At 45.1% G+C, this 22263-nt stretch overlaps 1 protein-coding gene across 2 annotated transcripts in view; it reads left to right on the forward strand.

Annotated features, from left to right (window-relative positions):
- Positions 1 to 22263, forward strand: part of LOC106574802 (DNA-binding protein SATB2) — a 58607-nt gene that overhangs the window by 12941 nt on the left and 23403 nt on the right. For both annotated transcript variants that reach the window (XM_045698137.1, XM_045698136.1), the window contains exons 3-6: positions 2453 to 2650; positions 6349 to 6475; positions 7692 to 7815; positions 10174 to 10276. In XM_045698137.1, coding sequence (XP_045554093.1) covers positions 2453 to 2650; positions 6349 to 6475; positions 7692 to 7815; positions 10174 to 10276 — 552 coding nt within the window. The remainder of the gene's footprint in view (positions 1 to 2452; positions 2651 to 6348; positions 6476 to 7691; positions 7816 to 10173; positions 10277 to 22263) is intronic.

The following is a 22263-nucleotide window of genomic DNA, read 5'->3' on the forward strand; positions in this document are numbered from 1 at the left end:
ATTTTCCCTAACCCTTAACCCTAACCCTAACCTTAACCCTAGCCATAAACCTAATTCTAACCCTAACACTAACACTAATTCTAACCTTAACCCTAAACCCCCCCAGAAATAGCATTTTACCTTGTGGGGACCAACAAAATGTCCCCAGTTGGTCAAATGTTTGTTCATTTACTAGTTTAACACGTCCACTCACACACACGGACACACGGATAGACAGACAGACAGACAGGCAGACAGAGAGACACATATTTCCCTCAGATTACACAGATCCACAAAGAATTCCAAAACACACCCGATTTTGATAAACTCCCATATCTACTGGGTGAAATACCACAGTGTGACATCACAGCAGCAAGATTTGTGACCTGTTGCCACAAGAAAAGGTCAACCAGCGAAGAACAAACACCATTGTAAATACAACCCATATTTATGTTTATTTATTTTCCATTTTGTACTTTAACCATTTGTACATCGTTACAACACTGTATATATACACATAATATGCCATTTGTAATGTCTTTATTCTTTTGAAACATCTGTGAGTGTAATGTTTACTGTTGTCGTAAGGAGAAGCGGACCAAAGTGCAGCGTGTGTGTCGTTCCACATTTTATTTACACTGTGAAACTATGCAATACATACACATAAACTAAAGAACAAAACAACAAACCGTGATGCAGAGGTGAAACATACACTAACTCAAAAACAATCTCCCACAAACCCAGGTGGAAAAAAAAACCCTACTTAAGTATGATCTCCAATTAGAGACAACGAGGACCAGCTGCCTCTAATTGGAGATCATCCCAAACAAAACCCCAACATAGAAATACAAAACTAGACCCTGACAACATAGAAATAGAAAACATAGGAAAAAAAACCTGTCACGCCCTGACCTACTCTACCATAGAAAATAACATCTTTCTATGGTCAGGACGTGACAACTGTTAATTTTTATTGTTTATTTCACTTTTGTATATTATCTACCTCACTTGCATTGGCAATGTTAACAAATGTTTCCCATGCCAATAAAGCCCCTTTAATTGAATTGAGAGAGACAGAGAGTGAGAGAGAGAGAGAGAGAGAGACAGAGAGAGAGAGAGACAGAGAGAGAGAGAGAGAGAGAGAGACAGAGACAGAGACCAAAATAAGAGTGAGACAGACAGACAGACAGACAGACAGACAGACAGACAGACAGACAGACAGACAGACAGACAGACAGACAGACAGAGAAGAGAAGAGAAGAGAAGAGAAGAGAAGAGAAGAGAAGAGAAGAGAAGAGAAGAGAAGAGAAGAGAAGAGAAGAGAGAAGGATTCCTCCTCATAGCCATGGCTTTCTGCTAGTGTTAATGAGGGAGCTGTCTTTGAACAGGGGGAAATCAGCCTCTCTGTTTAAACCACAGTATGGCGGTGTGGAATGGGCCACACACATGCTATCCTAACACTATAGTCCAGAGAGCAGTTTATGTACAGTGTATGTTCACTTGTAGGGACATATACACACACTTCCACAAATGCGTGCGTGCGTGCGTACGCGCACACACACACACACACACACACACACACACACACACACACACACACACACACACACACACACACACCCTAGCTGAGTTATTGGGATATAGCGTGCCTGGTGAGACTTGGTTTCCTGGAGTTCATTTGTCGTTGTGCTGTCAGTAGCTTGATTGATTCCTCCAAATTACTACTCCTTGAGGATTAGCTGAGTACGATGGAGGGTTTCAGGCTTGGAAAAGTCACAGTTTCATGACTAAAGCAAATTATCAAATTATTCACTGGTCTCTTTTTTAATCCGTGAAAGACATCAGAATGATGTCCTTAATTTGTTATGAGTGGTTCAGAAAATGACTTCATGCAAGACGTTGATATGTGCTGTGTGTGAGTGCTTAGCAGTTAAGAGTGTTGGGACAATAACTGAAAGGTCACTGGTTCAAATCCCAGAGTAGACTAAGTGATGAATCTGTCGATGTGCCCTTCAGCAAGGCACTTAGCCCTAATTGCTCTGGATAAGTGTCTGCTAAATGATGATGAGTAATAACTGAGCTAATCTTCTAGCCCTCCCTCTGTGTTCATATCAAGCCCAGGTTGTATTGGATTCATCATTTCTTTCTTACTGTAATGGAGAAGGTTGTTTATTGTCACTCAGTCCTCTCTCTCTCTTTCTCTCCCCTCCTCTCTCTCTCCCTCCCCTCCTGTCTCCCTGTATCTATCTCGCTCTCTCTCGCTCTCCCCCCTCCTCTCTCTCTCTCTCTCTCTCCCTGTCTCCCTGTCTCCCCCTGTCTCTCTCTCTCCCCCTCCTCCTGTCTCCCTGTCTCCTGTCTCTATCTCTCTCTCTCTCTCTCTCTCTCTCTCTCTCTCCATCCTCCACCTGTTTCTCTCTCTCTCTCTCTCTCTCTCTCTCTCTCTCTCTCTCTCTCTCTCTCTCTCTCTCTCCAGGTCTGATGATCCCTGTGTACTGTGTAGTGGAGCAGGCAGATGGGGTCGTGTCTGGGGGTGTGGTCTCTGACGGGGATGGGCGTGGTGACAGACATGCTGAGTTTGTATTGGTTCGTAAGGACATCCTCTTTACCCAGCTGGTGGAGACAGCCCTCGTGGCCCTGGGCTACTCCCACAACTCAGCCGTGCAGGCGAGAGGTGAGTCAGATAGGACAGGAGTGTGTGTGCGAGGGTGTGTGTGGTGTGTGTGTGTGTTTGTTGGGGGGGGGGGTAGGTGTGTGCCTGTCAGAGGGTCAGAGAATTATCCTTTCTGAAAGAGCTGATCACAAACCACCTTTTAAATGTTTGCCGTCATGTATTTATCACTTAATCTGCTACTGGCAATATTACAAAACACACTTCATTTTGTAATTCAGTGATGAAAAACACACTGTGATTCTTGTTCATGTAAGCTGGTACAAGTTACAAAAGGAATGCAATTTACATGCGACCTAAAGTGAGAAAGGTCACACCAAGGCTGCTTCCAACCCTCCACAACAGTAAAACAGTCACACCAAGGCTGCTTCCAACCCTCCACAACAGTAAAACAGTCACACCAAGGCTGCTTCCAACCCTCCACAACAGTAAAACAGTCACACCAAGGCTGCTTCCAACCCTCCACAACAGTAAAACAGTCACACCAAGGCTGCTTCCAACCCTCCACAACAGTAAAACAGTCACACCAAGGCTGTTTCCAACCCTCCACAACAGTAAAACAGTCACACCAAGGCTGCTTCCAACCCTCCACAACAGTAAAACAGTCACACCAAGGCTGTTTCCAACCCTCCACAACAGTAAAACAGTCACACCAAGGCTGCTTCCAACCCTCCACAACAGTAAAACAGTCACACCAAGGCTGTTTCCAACCCTCCACAACAGTAAAACAGTCACACCAAGGCTGCTTCCAACCCTCCACAACAGTAAAACAGTCACACCAAGGCTGCTTCCAACCCTCCACAACAGTAAAACAGTCACACCAAGGCTGCTTCCAACCCTCCACAACAGTAAAACAGTCACACCAAGGCTGCTTCCAACCCTCCACAACAGTAAAACAGTCACACCAAGGCTGTTTCCAACCCTCCACAACAGTAAAACAGTCACACCAAGGCTGTTTCCAACCCTCCACAACAGTAAAACAGTCACACCAAGGCTGCTTCCAACCCTCCACAACAGTAAAACAGTCACACCAAGGCTGTTTCCAACCCTCCACAACAGTAAAACAGTCACACCAAGGCTGCTTCCAACCCTCCACAACAGTAAAACAGTCACACCAAGGCTGCTTCCAACCCTCCACAACAGTAAAACAGTCACACCAAGGCTGCTTCCAACCCTCCACAACAGTAAAACAGTCACACCAAGGCTGCTTCCAACCCTCCACAACAGTAAAACAGTCACACCAAGGCTGCTTCCAACCCTCCACAACAGTAAAACAGTCACACCACGTAAAGCCAAACATTGCTACAGGACAGAATAAATATAGACCAATGACTGAAATAAATACCTTGCCGGTCAACCCCAAAGAGCTGGTCGGCAGGTCATTTCAACATGTGACACTGAGCAGGTCGGCAGGTCATTTCAACATGTGACATTGAGCTGGTCGGCAGGTCATTTCAACATGTGACATTGAGCTGGTCGGCAGGTCATTTCAACATGTGACATTGAGCTGGTCGGCAGGTCATTTCAACATGTGACATTGAGCTGGTCGGCAGGTCATTTCAACATGTGACATTGAGCTGGTCGGCAGGTCATTTCAACATGTGACATTGAGCTGGTCGGCAGGTCATTTCAACATGTGACATCGAGCTGGTCGGCAGGTCATTTCAACATGTGACATTGAGCAGGTCGGCAGGTCATTTCAACATGTGACATTGAGCTGGTCGGCAGGTCATTTCAACATGTGACATTGAGCTGGTCGGCAGGTCATTTCAACATGTGACATTGAGCAGGTCGGCAGGTCATTTCAACATGTGACATTGAGCTGGTCGGCAGGTCATTTCAACATGTGACATTGAGCAGGTCGGCAGGTCATTTCAACATGTGACATTGAGCTGGTCGGCAGGTCATTTCAACATGTGACATTGAGCTGGTCGGCAGGTCATTTCAACATGTGACATTGAGCAGGTCGGCAGGTCATTTCAACATGTGACATTGAGCTGGTCGGCAGGTCATTTCAACATGTGACATTGAGCAGGTCGGCAGGTCATTTCAACATGTGACATTGAGCTGGTCGGCAGGTCATTTCAACATGTGACACTGAGCAGGTCGGCAGGTCATTTCAACATGTGACATTGAGCTGGTCGGCAGGTCATTTCAACATGTGACACTGAGCAGGTCGGCAGGTCATTTCAACATGTGACACTGAGCAGGTCAGAACAAAACAATCAGAACTAACATTATGAGGAATACTACTTCTGATCCATTTTTACCAAATGCCACTGTATCCACACACACACACACACACACACACACACACACACACACACACACACACACACACACACACACACACACACACACACACACACTATTGCAGATGGAGGCTGGCAGGCCGGGGCTATCTGTGTTTGATTGCCCTGATCCTAATGTGATTAGCCTTGTTTAGTTTAGCTGTTCCAGCCCTGGTCTTGAGGAAGGACAGGGGAATGTGTCTGTGTACACATCCCAGGATGCATTTCAGATGCAGAGGGAGAGAGAGGGTGGGGCGGGGGATGCAGTGTCTATATAGGGGCAGACTTCTTATCTTGCTTTTCTGTTGAACCAGCACTGTGTAGGCAAGCAGTCATGGGTCTTACTTAAATCACTGTCATTTCATACTTTGTAACGCCATTACTCTATCTCTGTTTGGATGTGGTTCAATTTCTAGAGTTCTATGCTCAGCCACAAGAGCGTTCAATGAATAATGGAAACACTCTAGATCAGGAGCGATAAGCGACCAATTCAAAATTAAAGTCTATGTCCTGATGCCCATTTCTAGTCATCCCCTATTTCCTTAATACTCACCTGTCTTTAGATCCGGAGATATCTCTCAGAGCTCTCTATATGATGTATATCTATTAACTCACCTGTCTTTAGATCCGGAGATATCTCTCAGAGCTCTCTATATGATGTATATCTATTAACTCACCTGTCTTTAGATCCAGAGATATCTCTCAGAGCTCTCTATATGATGTATATCTATTAACTCACGTGTCTTTAGATCCAGAGATATCTCTCAGAGCTCTCTATATGATGTATATCTATTAACTCACCTGTCTTTAGATCCGGAGATATCTCTCAGAGCTCTCTATATGATGTATATCTATTAACTCACCTGTCTTTAGATCCGGAGATATCTCTCAGAGCTCTCTATATGATGTATATCTATTAACTCACCTGTCTTTAGATCCAGAGATATCTATTTGGGTTAATTAAACAATCATTCATTTGAATGGGGCGGTATTAATTGGCGTGTGACGCAATCTCCAGCCTTGACCTGTCCTGTCCATCAGTGATGTTGTCTCTTGCACGTATATCCCTGCTATAAAAGGCTTTGCTGGGTCTCTGTGTTTCTTCCCCAGGCTGATAAGGGTTAGGGTTGATAGATGTGGGGAATCAGGTCGGTGCCTCTTCCCCAGGCTGATAATACATTAATAGATAACACTCTTTATCTCACTCTTTATCTCTCATTGTTAAACCGTGAGTTTTACAGCCACTGAGGAAAATATAGAAACATTATATCTAGGTTTTCACATGTACAGGCACACACACATACAGACTTTGTCGTCTTCGGCAACCTTAAGAAATGAACCCCCAGGTGAATGTGTAGAAACTGAAAATGGCAGCATGTTGATGACATCATTGTTCTGCCTCACCTCCAGGCATCATCAAAGTGGGCCGCTGGAACCCCATGCCCATCCATTTCCTGACTGATGCCCCCGAGGCCACCGTCGCCGACATGCTGCTGGACGTCTATCACATGGTTACCCTCCGCATCCTACTGCAGAGGTCAGTGGGGCCGGAGGGGAGTGTGTGTGTGTGTGTGTGTGTGTGTGTGTGTGTGTGTGTGTGTGTGTGTGTGTGTGTGTGTGTGTGTGTGTGTGTGTGTGTGTGTGTGTGTGTGTGTGTGTGTGTGTGTGTGTGTGTGTGTGTGTGAGAGAGAGAGAGAGAGAGAGAGGAGAGGGGGGTTGGGAGAGAGCAGGTTTATTGATATGAAAAGCAGGTTTATTGGGATGAGTCTTGTCCTGGAGGCAGAACTGAGCCGTTTCCGCTAGATGGGCCAGCTGCAAAGTCAAAATGGGAAATATTGTAAAAATGTATGAAAACAAAAATGCAGCTTTTTGATCTTAATTTAAGGTTAGGTTCAGGCATTAGGATTAGCAGTGTGGTGAAGGTTAGGGATAAGGTTAGGTTCAGGCATTAGGGTTAGCAGTGTGGTGAAGGTTAGGGATAAGGTTAGGTTCAGGCATTAGGGTTAGCAGTGTGGTGAAGGTTAGGGTTAAGATTAGATTCAGGCATTAGGGTTAGCAGTGTGGTGAAGGTTAGGGTTAAGGTTAGGTTCAGGCATTAGGGTTAGCAGTATGGTTAAGGTTAGAGATAATGTTAGGTTTAAAATCAGATTTTATGACTTTATGACAGCCAGCTAGTGAGCACTCTGCAGAGCTGCCTCCAGAACAACATTCATGACGAAAAACGCTAACCTGCACTTACAGTGAGTCACTTATCAACAGTGGGTAATGGTAACCGTCAATAATGTTTGTTTAATAGTGTTACCATGGTAGTACCACAGCACACTATAACAATCCACCCTGGTTATGACTTTGTTGATAGGAGTAGATAGTCTCGCTATCATTATGGCCACTGTTTGATATCAGGTTAGCTGGCACCAGGATGACAACACATACACTAAATAGGTGCCGTGAAATGTGTTGTTTTACAGGGTCAGCCATAGTAGTACGGCGCCCCTGGAGCAAATTAGGGTTAAGTTCGTTCCTCAAGGGCATATCGACAGATTTTCACCTTGTCGGCTCGGGTATTCAAACCAGAGACCTTTCGGTTACTGGCCCAATGCTCTAACCACGAGGCTACCTGCCACCCCATTGGGTGATCGTCATGAAACCAGTTTTAAACATGTCTAAAGCAAAAATCATAGATCATTCTGAGGACTAAGATGTGTACTTTTTGGCCAAAGTGCATGTGGTAATGAATCCAACCCTGGTTCCAGCTTTTCCAGGCTGGAGGATCTACCATCAGAGCAGTGGAACCACGCTACGGTGAGGAACGCCCTCAAAGAGCTACTGAAGGAGATGAACCAGAGTTCCCTGGCCAAGGAGTGCCCTCTCTCTCAGGTAGCAGCTTATGTCATGTCATGTCATGCAACTTAGTCTCTGGCTTAGGTTGTACTGCATTGTATTAGCCTTATAGTGGTGGGGAATCATGTGCCAAGGAGGGCCCTCTCTCTCTGGTAGCATCTTATGTCATCTTATGTTATGTCATGTCATGTCATGTTATGTATCTTAGTCTCTGGCTTAGATTGTTTTTCATTAGCTGCAGGAAGTGGTGTGCTTTTCTTACATGGCGTTCAAATGACACATGACTTCCTGTGTACAGATTCCAAAACAACAACGCAGATCTGTTTTCTTCCGTATGTGACTGTGTTGTGGTGCTCCAGTCCATACAGTATGTGACTGTGTTGTGGTGTTCCAGTCCATACAGTATGTGACTGTGTTGTGGTGCTCCAGTCCATACAGTATGTGACTGTGTTGTGGTGTTCCAGTCCCTACAGTATGTGACTGTGTTGTGGTGCTCCAGTCCATACAGTATGTGACTGTGTTGTGGTGTTCCAGTCCCTACAGTATGTGACTGTGTTGTGGTGTTCCAGTCCATACAGTATGTGACTGTGTTGTGGTGTTCCAGTCCATACAGTATGTGACTGTGTTGTGGTGCTCCAGTCCATACAGTATGTGACTGTGTTGTGGTGTTCCAGTCCATACAGTATGTGACTGTGTTGTGGTGCTCCAGTCCATACAGTATGTGACTGTGTTGTGGTGTTCCAGTCCATACAGTATGTGACTGTGTTGTGGTGTTCCAGTCCATACAGTATGTGACTGTGTTGTGGTGTTCCAGTCCATACAGTATGTGACTGTGTTGTGGTGCTCCAGTCCATACAGTATGTGACTGTGTTGTGGTGTTCCAGTCCATACAGTATGTGACTGTGTTGTGGTGCTCCAGTCCATACAGTATGTGACTGTGTTGTGGTGCTCCAGTCCATACAGTATGTGACTGTGTTGTGGTGTTCCAGTCCATACAGTATGTGACTGTGTTGTGGTGTTCCAGTCCATACAGTATGTGACTGTGTTGTGGTGCTCCAGTCCATACAGTATGTGACTGTGTTGTGGTGCTCCAGTCCATACAGTATGTGACTGTGTTGTGGTGTTCCAGTCCATACAGTATGTGACTGTGTTGTGGTGTTCCAGTCCATACAGTATGTGACTGTGTTGTGGTGTTCCAGTCCGTACAGTATGTGACTGTGTTGTGGTGCTCCAGTCCATACAGTATGTGACTGTGTTGAGGTGTTCCAGTCCATACAGTATGTGACTGTGTTGTGGTGCTCCAGTCCATACAGTATGTGACTGTGTTGTGGTGCTCCAGTCCATACAGTATGTGACTGTGTTGTGGTGTTCCAGTCCATACAGTATGTGACTGTGTTGTGGTGTTCCAGTCCATACAGTATGTGACTGTGTTGTGGTGTTCCAGTCCATACAGTATGTGACTGTGTTGTGGTGTTCCAGTCCATACAGTATGTGACTGTGTTGTGGTGCTCCAATCCATACAGTATGTGACTGTGTTGTGGTGTTCCAGTCCATACAGTATGTGACTGTGTTGTGGTGCTCCAGTCCATACAGTATGTGACTGTGTTGTGGTGTTCCAGTCCATACAGTATGTGACTGTGTTGTGGTGCTCCAGTCCATACAGTATGTGACTGTGTTGTGGTGTTCCAGTCCATACAGTATGTGACTGTGTTGTGGTGCTCCAGTCCATACAGTATGTGACTGTGTTGTGGTGCTCCAGTCCATACAGTATGTGACTGTGTTGTGGTGTTCCAGTCCATACAGTATGTGACTGTGTTGTGGTGCTCCAGTCCATACAGTATGTGACTGTGTTGTGGTGTTCCAGTCCATACAGTATGTGACTGTGTTGTGGTGTTCCAGTCCATACAGTATGTGACTGTGTTGTGGTGCTCCAGTCCATACAGTATGTGACTGTGTTGTGGTGTTCCAGTCCATACAGTATGTGACTGTGTTGTGGTGTTCCAGTCCATACAGTATGTGACTGTGTTGTGGTGCTCCAGTCCATACAGTATGTGACTGTGTTGTGGTGTTCCAGTCCATACAGTATGTGACTGTGTTGTGGTGCTCCAGTCCATACAGTATGTGACTGTGTTGTGGTGTTCCAGTCCATACAGTATGTGACTGTGTTGTGGTGCTCCAGTCCATACAGTATGTGACTGTGTTGTGGTGCTCCAGTCCATACAGTATGTGACTGTGTTGTGGTGTTCCAGTCCATACAGTATGTGACTGTGTTGTGGTGCTCCAGGTCCTTATAGGTCTAGTATTACACAGTAAACACTCACTAAAACATACACTATATTCACCTCTCTCTCTCTCTCTCTCTCTCTCTCTCTCTCTCTCTCTCTCTCTCATCAGAGTATGATCTCTGCCATAGTCAACAGCTCGTACTATGCCAACGTGTCCACCTCCAAGTGCCAGGAGTTTGGCCGCTGGTACAAGAAGTACAAAAGGATTCAAGGTGAGGTGTGTCCCCTCTTGGCTCCCGTAACCTTACACATTCAACATGGACAATAAGATGTCATTAGCACCTTCCTATATGCCTCTCCTCTATAACATTGCCTGTCATTGGCTGGGATCCTAACTTTAAGTCCTTAGGTTGACCCAAGTGTTGGGCCCTCCTTTCAGCAGACAGTTATCATTGGCTCTTGAGTAGTGTCGGCTCAAGCTTTTGGGGGCCTAAAGCAAGACTTGATTGTGGGGGGCCATCTCCCGCCTTGTAGCTCAAAAACTATATTTTGGTATTTGTTTTAATTGGCCACTTTTGATACAGTCCCAAAACGTTTTGCATGTCAGCAGTCAAGCTTTCAAGATACTGGACTTTCAAGAAGCAAACTGTCATCGGCCACATCATGATGATGATGCGTTTTGCAAGTCACAGTTTGGTTCTTAAAAGTCCAATATCTTCAAAACTTGACTGCTGACATGCAAAACGTTTCGGGACTGTATCATCAGTGGACTAATGATTTTCCTATAAGTCCATACACAGAGTCTGCTTATAGGAGATACAGCAGTACTAAGAGACTAGATACCCCACCATGATGCATGGTATTAGAGACAGCTCTATAGAGACTAGATACCCCACCATGATGCATGGTATTAGAGACAGCTCTATAGAGACTAGATACCCCACCATGATGCATGGTATTAGAGACAGCTCTATAGAGACTAGATACCCCACCATGATGCATGGTATTAGAGACAGCTCTATAGAGACCCCACCATGATGCATGGTATTAGAGACAGCTCTATAGAGACTAGATACCCCACCATGATGCATGGTATTAGAGACAGCTCTATAGAGACTAGATACCCCACCATGATGCATGGTATTAGAGACAGCTCTATAGAGACCCCACCATGATGCATGGTATTAGTGACAGCTCTATAGAGACCCCACCATGATGCATGGTATTAGAGACAGCTCTATAGAGACTAGATACCACACCACGATGCATGGTATTAGAGACAGCTCTATAGAGACTAGATACCCACCATGATCCATGGTATTAGAGACAGCTCTATAGAGACTAGATACCCACCATGATGCATGGTATTAGAGACAGCTCTATAGAGACCCCACCATGATGCATGGTATTAGAGACAGCTCTATAGAGACTAGATACCCACCATGATCCATGGTATTAGAGACAGCTCTATAGAGACTAGATACCCCACCATGATGCATGGTATTAGAGACAGCTCTATAGAGACCCCACCATGATCCATGGTATTAGAGACAGCTCTATAGAGACCCCACCATGATCCATGGTATTAGAGACAGCTCTATAGAGACTAGATACCCAACCATGATGCATGGTATTAGAGACAGCTCTATAGAGACCCCACCATGATGCATGGTATTAGAGACAGCTCTATAGAGACTAGATACCCCACCATGATGCATGGTATTAGAGACAGCTCTATAGAGACTAGATACCCACCATGATCCATGGTATTAGAGACAGCTCTATAGAGACCCCACCATGATGCATGGTATTAGAGACAGCTCTATAGATACCCCACCATGATGCATGGTATTAGAGACAGCTCTATAGAGACCCCACCATGATGCATGGTATTAGAGACAGCTCTATAGAGACCCCACCATGATGCATGGTGTTAGAGACAGCTCTATAGAGACTAGATACCCCACCATGATGCATGGTATTAGAGACAGCTCTATAGAGACTAGATACCCCACCATGATGCATGGTATTAGAGACAGCTCTATAGAGACCCCACCATGATGCATGGTATTAGAGACAGCTCTATAAAGACTAGATACCCCACCATGATGCATGGTATTAGAGACAGCTCTATAGAGACCCCACCATGATGCATGGTATTAGAGACAGCTCTACAGAGACCCCACCAGGATGCATGGTATTAGAGACAGCTCTATAGAGACTAGATACCCCACCATGATGCATGGTATTAGAGACAGCTCTATAGAGACCCCACCATGATGCATGGTATTAGAGACAGCTCTATAGAGACCCCACCATGATGCATGGTATTAGAGACAGCTCTATAGAGACTAGATACCCCACCATGATGCATGGTATTAGAGACAGCTCTATAGAGACTAGATACCCCACCATGATGCATGGTATTAGAGACAGCTCTATAGAGACCCCACCATGATGCATGGTATTAGAGACAGCTCTATAGAGACCCCACCATGATGCATGGTATTAGAGACAGCTCTATAGAGACTAGATACCACACCACGATGCATGGTATTAGAGACAGCTCTATAGAGACTAGATACCCACCATGATCCATGGTATTAGAGACAGCTCTATAGAGACTAGATACCCACCATGATGCATGGTATTAGAGACAGCTCTATAGAGACCCCACCATGATGCATGGTATTAGAGACAGCTCTATAGAGACTAGATACCCACCATGATCCATGGTATTAGAGACAGCTCTATAGAGACTAGATACCCCACCATGATGCATGGTATTAGAGACAGCTCTATAGAGACCCCACCATGATCCATGGTATTAGAGACAGCTCTATAGAGACCCCACCATGATCCATGGTATTAGAGACAGCTCTATAGAGACTAGATACCCAACCATGATGCATGGTATTAGAGACAGCTCTATAGAGACCCCACCATGATGCATGGTATTAGAGACAGCTCTATAGAGACTAGATACCCCACCATGATGCATGGTATTAGAGACAGCTCTATAGAGACTAGATACCCACCATGATCCATGGTATTAGAGACAGCTCTATAGAGACCCCACCATGATGCATGGTATTAGAGACAGCTCTATAGATACCCCACCATGATGCATGGTATTAGAGAAAGCTCTATAGAGACCCCACCATGATGCATGGTATTAGAGACAGCTCTATAGAGACCCCACCATGATGCATGGTGTTAGAGACAGCTCTATAGAGACTAGATACCCCACCATGATGCATGGTATTAGATACAGCTCTATAGAGACTAGATACCCCACCATGATGCATGGTATTAGAGACAGCTCTATAAAGACTAGATACCCCACCATGATGCATGGTATTAGAGACAGCTCTATAGAGACCCCACCATGATGCATGGTATTAGAGACAGCTCTACAGAGACCCCACCAGGATGCATGGTATTAGAGACAGCTCTATAGAGACTAGATACCCCACCATGATGCATGGTATTAGAGACAGCTCTATAGAGACCCCACCATGATGCATGGCATTAGAGACAGCTCTATAGAGACTTGATACCCCACCATGGTCCATGGTATTAGAGACAGCTCTATAGAGACTAGATACCCCACCATGATGCATGGTATTAGAGATAGCTCTATAGAGACCCCACCATGATGCATGGTATTAGAGACAGCTCTATAAAGACTAGATACCCCACCATGATGCATGGTGTTAGAGACAGCTCTATAGAGACTAGATACCCCACCATGATGCATGGTGTTAGAGACAGCTCTATAGAGACTAGATACCCCACCATGATGCATGGTATTAGAGACAGCTCTATAGAGACCCCACCATGATGCATGGTATTAGAGACAGCTCTATAGAGACTAGATACCCACCATGATGCATGGTATTAGAGACAGCTCTATAGTGACCCCACCATGATGCATGGTATTAGAGACAGCTCTATAGAGACCCCACCATGATGCATGGTATTAGAGGCAGCTCTATAGAGACTAGATACCCACCATGATCCATGGTATTAGAGACAGCTCTATAGAGACTAGATACCCCACCATGATGCATGGTATTAGAGACAGCTCTATAGAGACCCCACCATGATCCATGGTATTAGAGACAGCTCTATAGAGACTAGATACCCCACCATGATGCATGGTATTAGAGACAGCTCTATAGAGACCCCACCATGATGCATGGTATTAGAGACAGCTCTATAGAGACTAGATACCCCACCATGATGCATGGTATTAGAGACAGCTCTATAGAGACTAGATACCCACCATGATCCATGGTATTAGAGACAGCTCTATAGAGACCCCACCATGATGCATGGTGTTAGAGACAGCTCTATAGAGACTAGATACCCCACCATGATGCATGGTGTTAGAGACAGCTCTATAGAGACTAGATACCCCACCATGATGCATGGTATTAGAGACAGCTCTATAGAGACTAGATACCCCACCATGATGCATGGTATTAGAGACAGCTCTATAGAGACCCCACCATGATGCATGGTATTAGAGACAGCTCTATAGAGACTAGATACCCACCATGATGCATGGTATTAGAGACAGCTCTATAGAGACCCCACCATGATGCATGGTATTAGAGACAGCTCTATAGAGACTAGATACCCACCATGATCCATGGTATTAGAGACAGCTCTATAGAGACTAGATACCCCACCATGATCCATGGTATTAGAGACAGCTCTATAGAGACCCCACCATGATGCATGGTATTAGAGACAGCTCTATAGAGACTAGATACCCCACCATGATGCATGGTATTAGAGACAGCTCTATAGAGACCCCACCATGATCCATGGTATTAGAGACAGCTCTATAGAGACCCCACCATGATCCATGGTATTAGAGACAGCTCTATAGAGACTAGATACCCCACCATGATGCATGGTATTAGAGACAGCTCTATAGAGACCCCACCATGATGCATGGTATTAGAGACAGCTCTATAGAGACTAGATACCCCACCATGATGCATGGTATTAGAGACAGCTCTATAGAGACTAGATACCCACCATGATCCATGGTATTAGAGACAGCTCTATAGAGACCCCACCATGATGCATGGTATTAGAGACAGCTCTATAGATACCCCACCATGATGCATGGTATTAGAGACAGCTCTATAGAGACCCCACCATGATGCATGGTATTAGAGACAGCTCTATAGAGACCCCACCATGATGCATGGTGTTAGAGACAGCTCTATAGAGACTAGATACCCCACCATGATGCATGGTATTAGAGACAGCTCTATAGAGACTAGAGACCCCACCATGATGCATGGTATTAGAGACAGCTCTATAGAGACTAGATACCCCACCATGATGCATGGTATTAGAGACAACTCTATAAAGACTAGATACCCCACCATGATGCATGGTATTAGAGACAGCTCTATAGAGACCCCACCATGATGCATGGTATTAGAGACAGCTCTATAGAGACCCCACCATGATGCATGGTATTAGAGACAGCTCTATAGAGACCCCGCCATGATGCATGGTATTAGAGACAGCTCTATAGAGACTAGATACCCCACCATGATCCATGGTATTAGAGACAGCTCTATAGAGACCCCACCATGATGCATGGTATTAGAGACAGCTCTATAGAGACTAGAGACCCCACCATGATGCATGGTATTAGAGGCAGCTCTATAGAGACTAGAGACCCCACCATGATGCATGGTATTAGAGACAGCTCTATAGAGACTAGATACCCCACCATGATCCATGGTATTAGAGACAGCTCTATAGAGACCCCACCATGATGCATGGTATTAGAGACAGCTCTATAGAGACTAGATACCCCACCATGATGCATGGTATTAGAGACAGCTCTATAGAGACTAGATACCCCACCATGATGCATGGTATTAGAGACAGCTCTATAGAGACTAGATACCCCACCATGATGCATGGTGTTAGAGACAGCTCTATAGAGACTAGATACCCCACCATGATGCATGGTATTAGAGACAGCTCTATAGAGACTAGATACCCCACCATGATGCATGGTATTAGAGACAGCTCTATAGAGACTAGATACCCCACCATGATGCATGGTATTAGAGACAGCTCTATAGAGACCCCACCATGATGCATGGTATTAGAGACAGCTCTATAGAGACTAGATACCCACCATGATGCATGGTATTAGAGACAGCTCTATAGAGACCCCACCATGATGCATGGTATTAGAGACAGCTCTATAGAGACAACCCACCATGATGCATGGTATTAGAGACAGCTCTATAGAGACTAGATACCCCACCATGATCCATGGTATTAGAGACAGCTCTATAGAGACTAACCCCACCATGATCCATGGTATTAGAGACAGCTCTATAGAGAACCCCACCATGATGCATGGTATTAGAGACAGCTCTATAGAGACTAGATACCCCACCATGATGCATGGTATTAGAGACAGCTCTATAGAGCTAACCCCACCATGATGCATGGTATTAGAGACAGCTCTATAGAGACTAGACCCCACCATGATGCATGGTATTAGAGACAGCTCTATAGAGACTAGATACCCCACCATGATGCATGGTATTAGAGACAGCTCTATAGAGACTAGATACCCCACCATGATGCATGGTGTTAGAGACAGCTCTATAGAGACTAGATACCCCACCATGATGCATGGTATTAGAGACAGCTCTATAGAGACTAGATACCCCACCATGATGCATGGTATTAGAGACAGCTCTATAGAGACTAGATACCCCACCATGATGCATGGTATTAGAGACAGCTCTATAGAGACCCCACCATGATCCATGGTATTAGAGACAGCTCTATAGAGACCCCACCATGATCCATGGTATTAGAGACAGCTCTATAGAGACTAGATACCCCACCATGATGCATGGTATTAGAGACAGCTCTATAGAGACCCCACCATGATGCATGGTATTAGAGACAGCTCTATAGAGACTAGATACCCCACCATGATGCATGGTATTAGAGACAGCTCTATAGAGACTAGATACCCACCATGATCCATGGTATTAGAGACAGCTCTATAGAGACCCCACCATGATGCATGGTATTAGAGACAGCTCTATAGATACCCCACCATGATGCATGGTATTAGAGACAGCTCTATAGAGACCCCACCATGATGCATGGTATTAGAGACAGCTCTATAGAGACCCCACCATGATGCATGGTGTTAGAGACAGCTCTATAGAGACTAGATACCCCACCATGATGCATGGTATTAGAGACAGCTCTATAGAGACTAGAGACCCCACCATGATGCATGGTATTAGAGACAGCTCTATAGAGACTAGATACCCCACCATGATGCATGGTATTAGAGACAACTCTATAAAGACTAGATACCCCACCATGATGCATGGTATTAGAGACAGCTCTATAGAGACCCCACCATGATGCATGGTATTAGAGACAGCTCTATAGAGACCCCACCATGATGCATGGTATTAGAGACAGCTCTATAGAGACCCCGCCATGATGCATGGTATTAGAGACAGCTCTATAGAGACTAGATACCCCACCATGATCCATGGTATTAGAGACAGCTCTATAGAGACCCCACCATGATGCATGGTATTAGAGACAGCTCTATAGAGACTAGAGACCCCACCATGATGCATGGTATTAGAGACAGCTCTATAGAGACTAGATACCCCACCATGATCCATGGTATTAGAGACAGCTCTATAGAGACCCCACCATGATGCATGGTATTAGAGACAGCTCTATAGAGACTAGATACCCCACCATGATGCATGGTATTAGAGACAGCTCTATAGAGACTAGAGACCCCACCATGATGCATGGTATTAGAGACAGCTCTATAAAGACTAGATACCCCACCATGATGCATGGTATTAGAGACAGCTCTATAGAGACTAGAGACCCCACCATGATGCATGGTATTAGAGACAGCTCTATAGAGACTAGATACCCCACCATGATGCATGGTATTAGAGACAGCTCTATAGAGACTAGATACCCCACCATGATGCATGGTATTAGAGACAGCTCTATAGAGGACCCCACCATGATGCATGGTATTAGAGACAGCTCTATAGAGACTAGATACCCCACCATGATGCATGGTATTAGAGACAGCTCTATAAAGACTAGATACCCCACCATGATGCATGGTATTAGAGACAGCTCTATAGAGACTAGATACCCCACCATGATGCATGGTATTAGAGACAGCTCTATAGAGACCCCACCATGATGCATGGTATTAGAGACAGCTCTATAGAGACTAGATACCCCACCATGATGCATGGTATTAGAGACAGCTCTATAGAGACCCCACCATGATGCATGATATTAGAGACAGCTCTATAGAGACCCCACCATGATGCATGATATTAGAGACAGCTCTATAGAGACTAGAGACCCCACCATGATCCATGGTATTAGAGACAGCTCTATAGAGACCCCACCATGATGCATGGTATTAGAGACAGCTCTATAGAGACCCCACCATGATGCATGGTATTAGAGACAGCTCTATAGAGACCCCGCCATGATGCATGGTATTAGAGACAGCTCTGTAGAGACTAGATACCCCACCATGATGCATGGTATTAGAGACAGCTCTATAGAGACTAGATACCCCACCATGATCCATGGTATTAGAGACAGCTCTATAAAGACTAGATACCCCACCATGATGCATGGTATTAGAGACAGCTCTATAGAGACCCCACCATGATGCATGGTATTAGAGACAGCTCTATAGAGACCCCACCATGATGCATGGTGTTAGAGACAGCTCTATAGAGACTAGATACCCCACCATGATGCATGGTATTAGAGACAGCTCTATAGAGACTAGAGACCCCACCATGATGCATGGTATTAGAGACAGCTCTATAGAGACTAGATACCCCACCATGATGCATGGTATTAGAGACAACTCTATAAAGACTAGATACCCCACCATGATGCATGGTATTAGAGACAGCTCTATAGAGACCCCACCATGATGCATGGTATTAGAGACAGCTCTATAGAGACCCCACCATGATGCATGGTATTAGAGACAGCTCTATAGAGACCCCGCCATGATGCATGGTATTAGAGACAGCTCTATAGAGACTAGATACCCCACCATGATCCATGGTATTAGAGACAGCTCTATAGAGACCCCACCATGATGCATGGTATTAGAGACAGCTCTATAGAGACTAGATACCCCACCATGATGCATGGTATTAGAGACAGCTCTATAGAGACTAGATACCCCACCATGATGCATGGTATTAGAGACAGCTCTATAGAGACTAGATACCCCACCATGATGCATGGTGTTAGAGACAGCTCTATAGAGACTAGATACCCCACCATGATGCATGGTATTAGAGACAGCTCTATAGAGACTAGATACCCCACCATGATGCATGGTATTAGAGACAGCTCTATAGAGACTAGATACCCCACCATGATGCATGGTATTAGAGACAGCTCTATAGAGACCCCACCATGATGCATGGTATTAGAGACAGCTCTATAGAGACTAGATACCCACCATGATGCATGGTATTAGAGACAGCTCTATAGAGACCCCACCATGATGCATGGTATTAGAGACAGCTCTATAGAGACCCCACCATGATGCATGGTATTAGAGACAGCTCTATAGAGACTAGATACCCACCATGATCCATGGTATTAGAGACAGCTCTATAGAGACTAGATACCCCACCATGATCCATGGTATTAGAGACAGCTCTATAGAGACCCCACCATGATGCATGGTATTAGAGACAGCTCTATAGAGACTAGATACCCCACCATGATGCATGGTATTAGAGACAGCTCTATAGAGACTAGATACCCCACCATGATCCATGGTATTAGAGACAGCTCTATAGAGACCCCACCATGATGCATGGTATTAGAGACAGCTCTATAGAGACTAGATACCCCACCATGATGCATGGTATTAGAGACAGCTCTATAGAGACTAGATACCCCACCATGATGCATGGTATTAGAGACAGCTCTATAGAGACTAGATACCCCACCATGATGCATGGTGTTAGAGACAGCTCTATAGAGACTAGATACCCCACCATGATGCATGGTATTAGAGACAGCTCTATAGAGACTAGATACCCCACCATGATGCATGGTATTAGAGACAGCTCTATAGAGACTAGATACCCCACCATGATGCATGGTATTAGAGACAGCTCTATAGAGACCCCACCATGATGCATGGTATTAGAGACAGCTCTATAGAGACTAGATACCCCACCATGATGCATGGTATTAGAGACAGCTCTATAGAGACCCCACCATGATGCATGGTATTAGAGACAGCTCTATAGAGACCCCACCATGATGCATGGTATTAGAGACAGCTCTATAGAGACTAGATACCCCACCATGATGCATGGTATTAGAGACAGCTCTATAGAGACTAGATACCCCACCATGATCCATGGTATTAGAGACAGCTCTATAGAGACCCCACCATGATGCATGGTATTAGAGACAGCTCTATAGAGACTAGATACCCCACCATGATGCATGGTATTAGAGACAGCTCTATAGAGACCCCACCATGATGCATGGTATTAGAGACAGCTCTATAGAGACTAGATACCCCACCATGATGCATGGTATTAGAGACAGCTCTATAGAGACTAGATACCCCACCATGATGCATGGTATTAGAGACAGCTCTATAGAGACCCCACCATGATGCATGGTATTAGAGACAGCTCTATAGAGACTAGATACCCCACCATGATGCATGGTATTAGAGACAGCTCTATAGAGATAGAGACCCCACCATGATGCATGGTATTAGAGACAGCTCTATAGAGACTAACCCCACCATGATGCATGGTGTTAGAGACAGCTCTATAGAGACTAGATACCCCACCATGATGCATGGTATTAGAGACAGCTCTATAGAGAGAGACCCCACCATGATGCATGGTATTAGAGACAGCTCTATAGAGACTAGATACCCCACCATGATGCATGGTATTAGAGACAGCTCTATAGAGACTAGAACCCCACCATGATGCATGGTATTAGAGACAGCTCTATAGAGCTAGACCCCACCATGATGCATGGTATTAGAGACAGCTCTATAGAGATAGACCCCACCATGATGCATGGTATTAGAGACAGCTCTATAGAGACCCCACCATGATGCATGGTATTAGAGACAGCTCTATAGAGACTAGAGACCCCACCATGATCCATGGTATTAGAGACAGCTCTATAGAGACTAGAGACCCCACCATGATGCATGGTATTAGAGACAGCTCTATAGAGACCCCACCATGATGCATGGTATTAGAGACAGCTCTATAGAGACCCCACCATGATGCATGGTATTAGAGACAGCTCTATAGAGACCCCGCCATGATGCATGGTATTAGAGACAGCTCTGTAGAGACTAGATACCCCACCATGATGCATGGTATTAGAGACAGCTCTATAGAGACTAGATACCCCACCATGATCCATGGTATTAGAGACAGCTCTATAAAGACTAGATACCCCACCATGATGCATGGTATTAGAGACAGCTCTATAGAGACCCCACCATGATGCATGGTATTAGAGACAGCTCTATAGAGCTAGACCCCACCATGATGCATGGTGTTAGAGACAGCTCTATAGAGACTAGAGACCCCACCATGATGCATGGTATTAGAGACAGCTCTATAGAGACTAGAGACCCCACCATGATGCATGGTATTAGAGACAGCTCTATAGAGACTAGATACCCCACCATGATGCATGGTATTAGAGACAGCTCTATAGAGACCCCACCATGATGCATGGTATTAGAGACAGCTCTATAGAGACCCCACCATGATGCATGGTATTAGAGACAGCTCTATAGAGACCCCGCCATGATGCATGGTATTAGAGACAGCTCTATAGAGACTAGATACCCCACCATGATCCATGGTATTAGAGACAGCTCTATAGAGACCCCACCATGATGCATGGTATTAGAGACAGCTCTATAGAGACTAGATACCCCACCATGATGCATGGTATTAGAGACAGCTCTATAGAGACTAGATACCCCACCATGATGCATGGTATTAGAGACAGCTCTATAGAGACTAGATACCCCACCATGATGCATGGTGTTAGAGACAGCTCTATAGAGACTAGATACCCCACCATGATGCATGGTATTAGAGACAGCTCTATAGAGACTAGATACCCCACCATGATG

The sequence above is a fragment of the Salmo salar genome, chromosome ssa16 (assembly GCF_905237065.1).
Source record: "Salmo salar chromosome ssa16, Ssal_v3.1, whole genome shotgun sequence".
Classification (NCBI taxonomy): domain Eukaryota; kingdom Metazoa; phylum Chordata; class Actinopteri; order Salmoniformes; family Salmonidae; genus Salmo; species Salmo salar.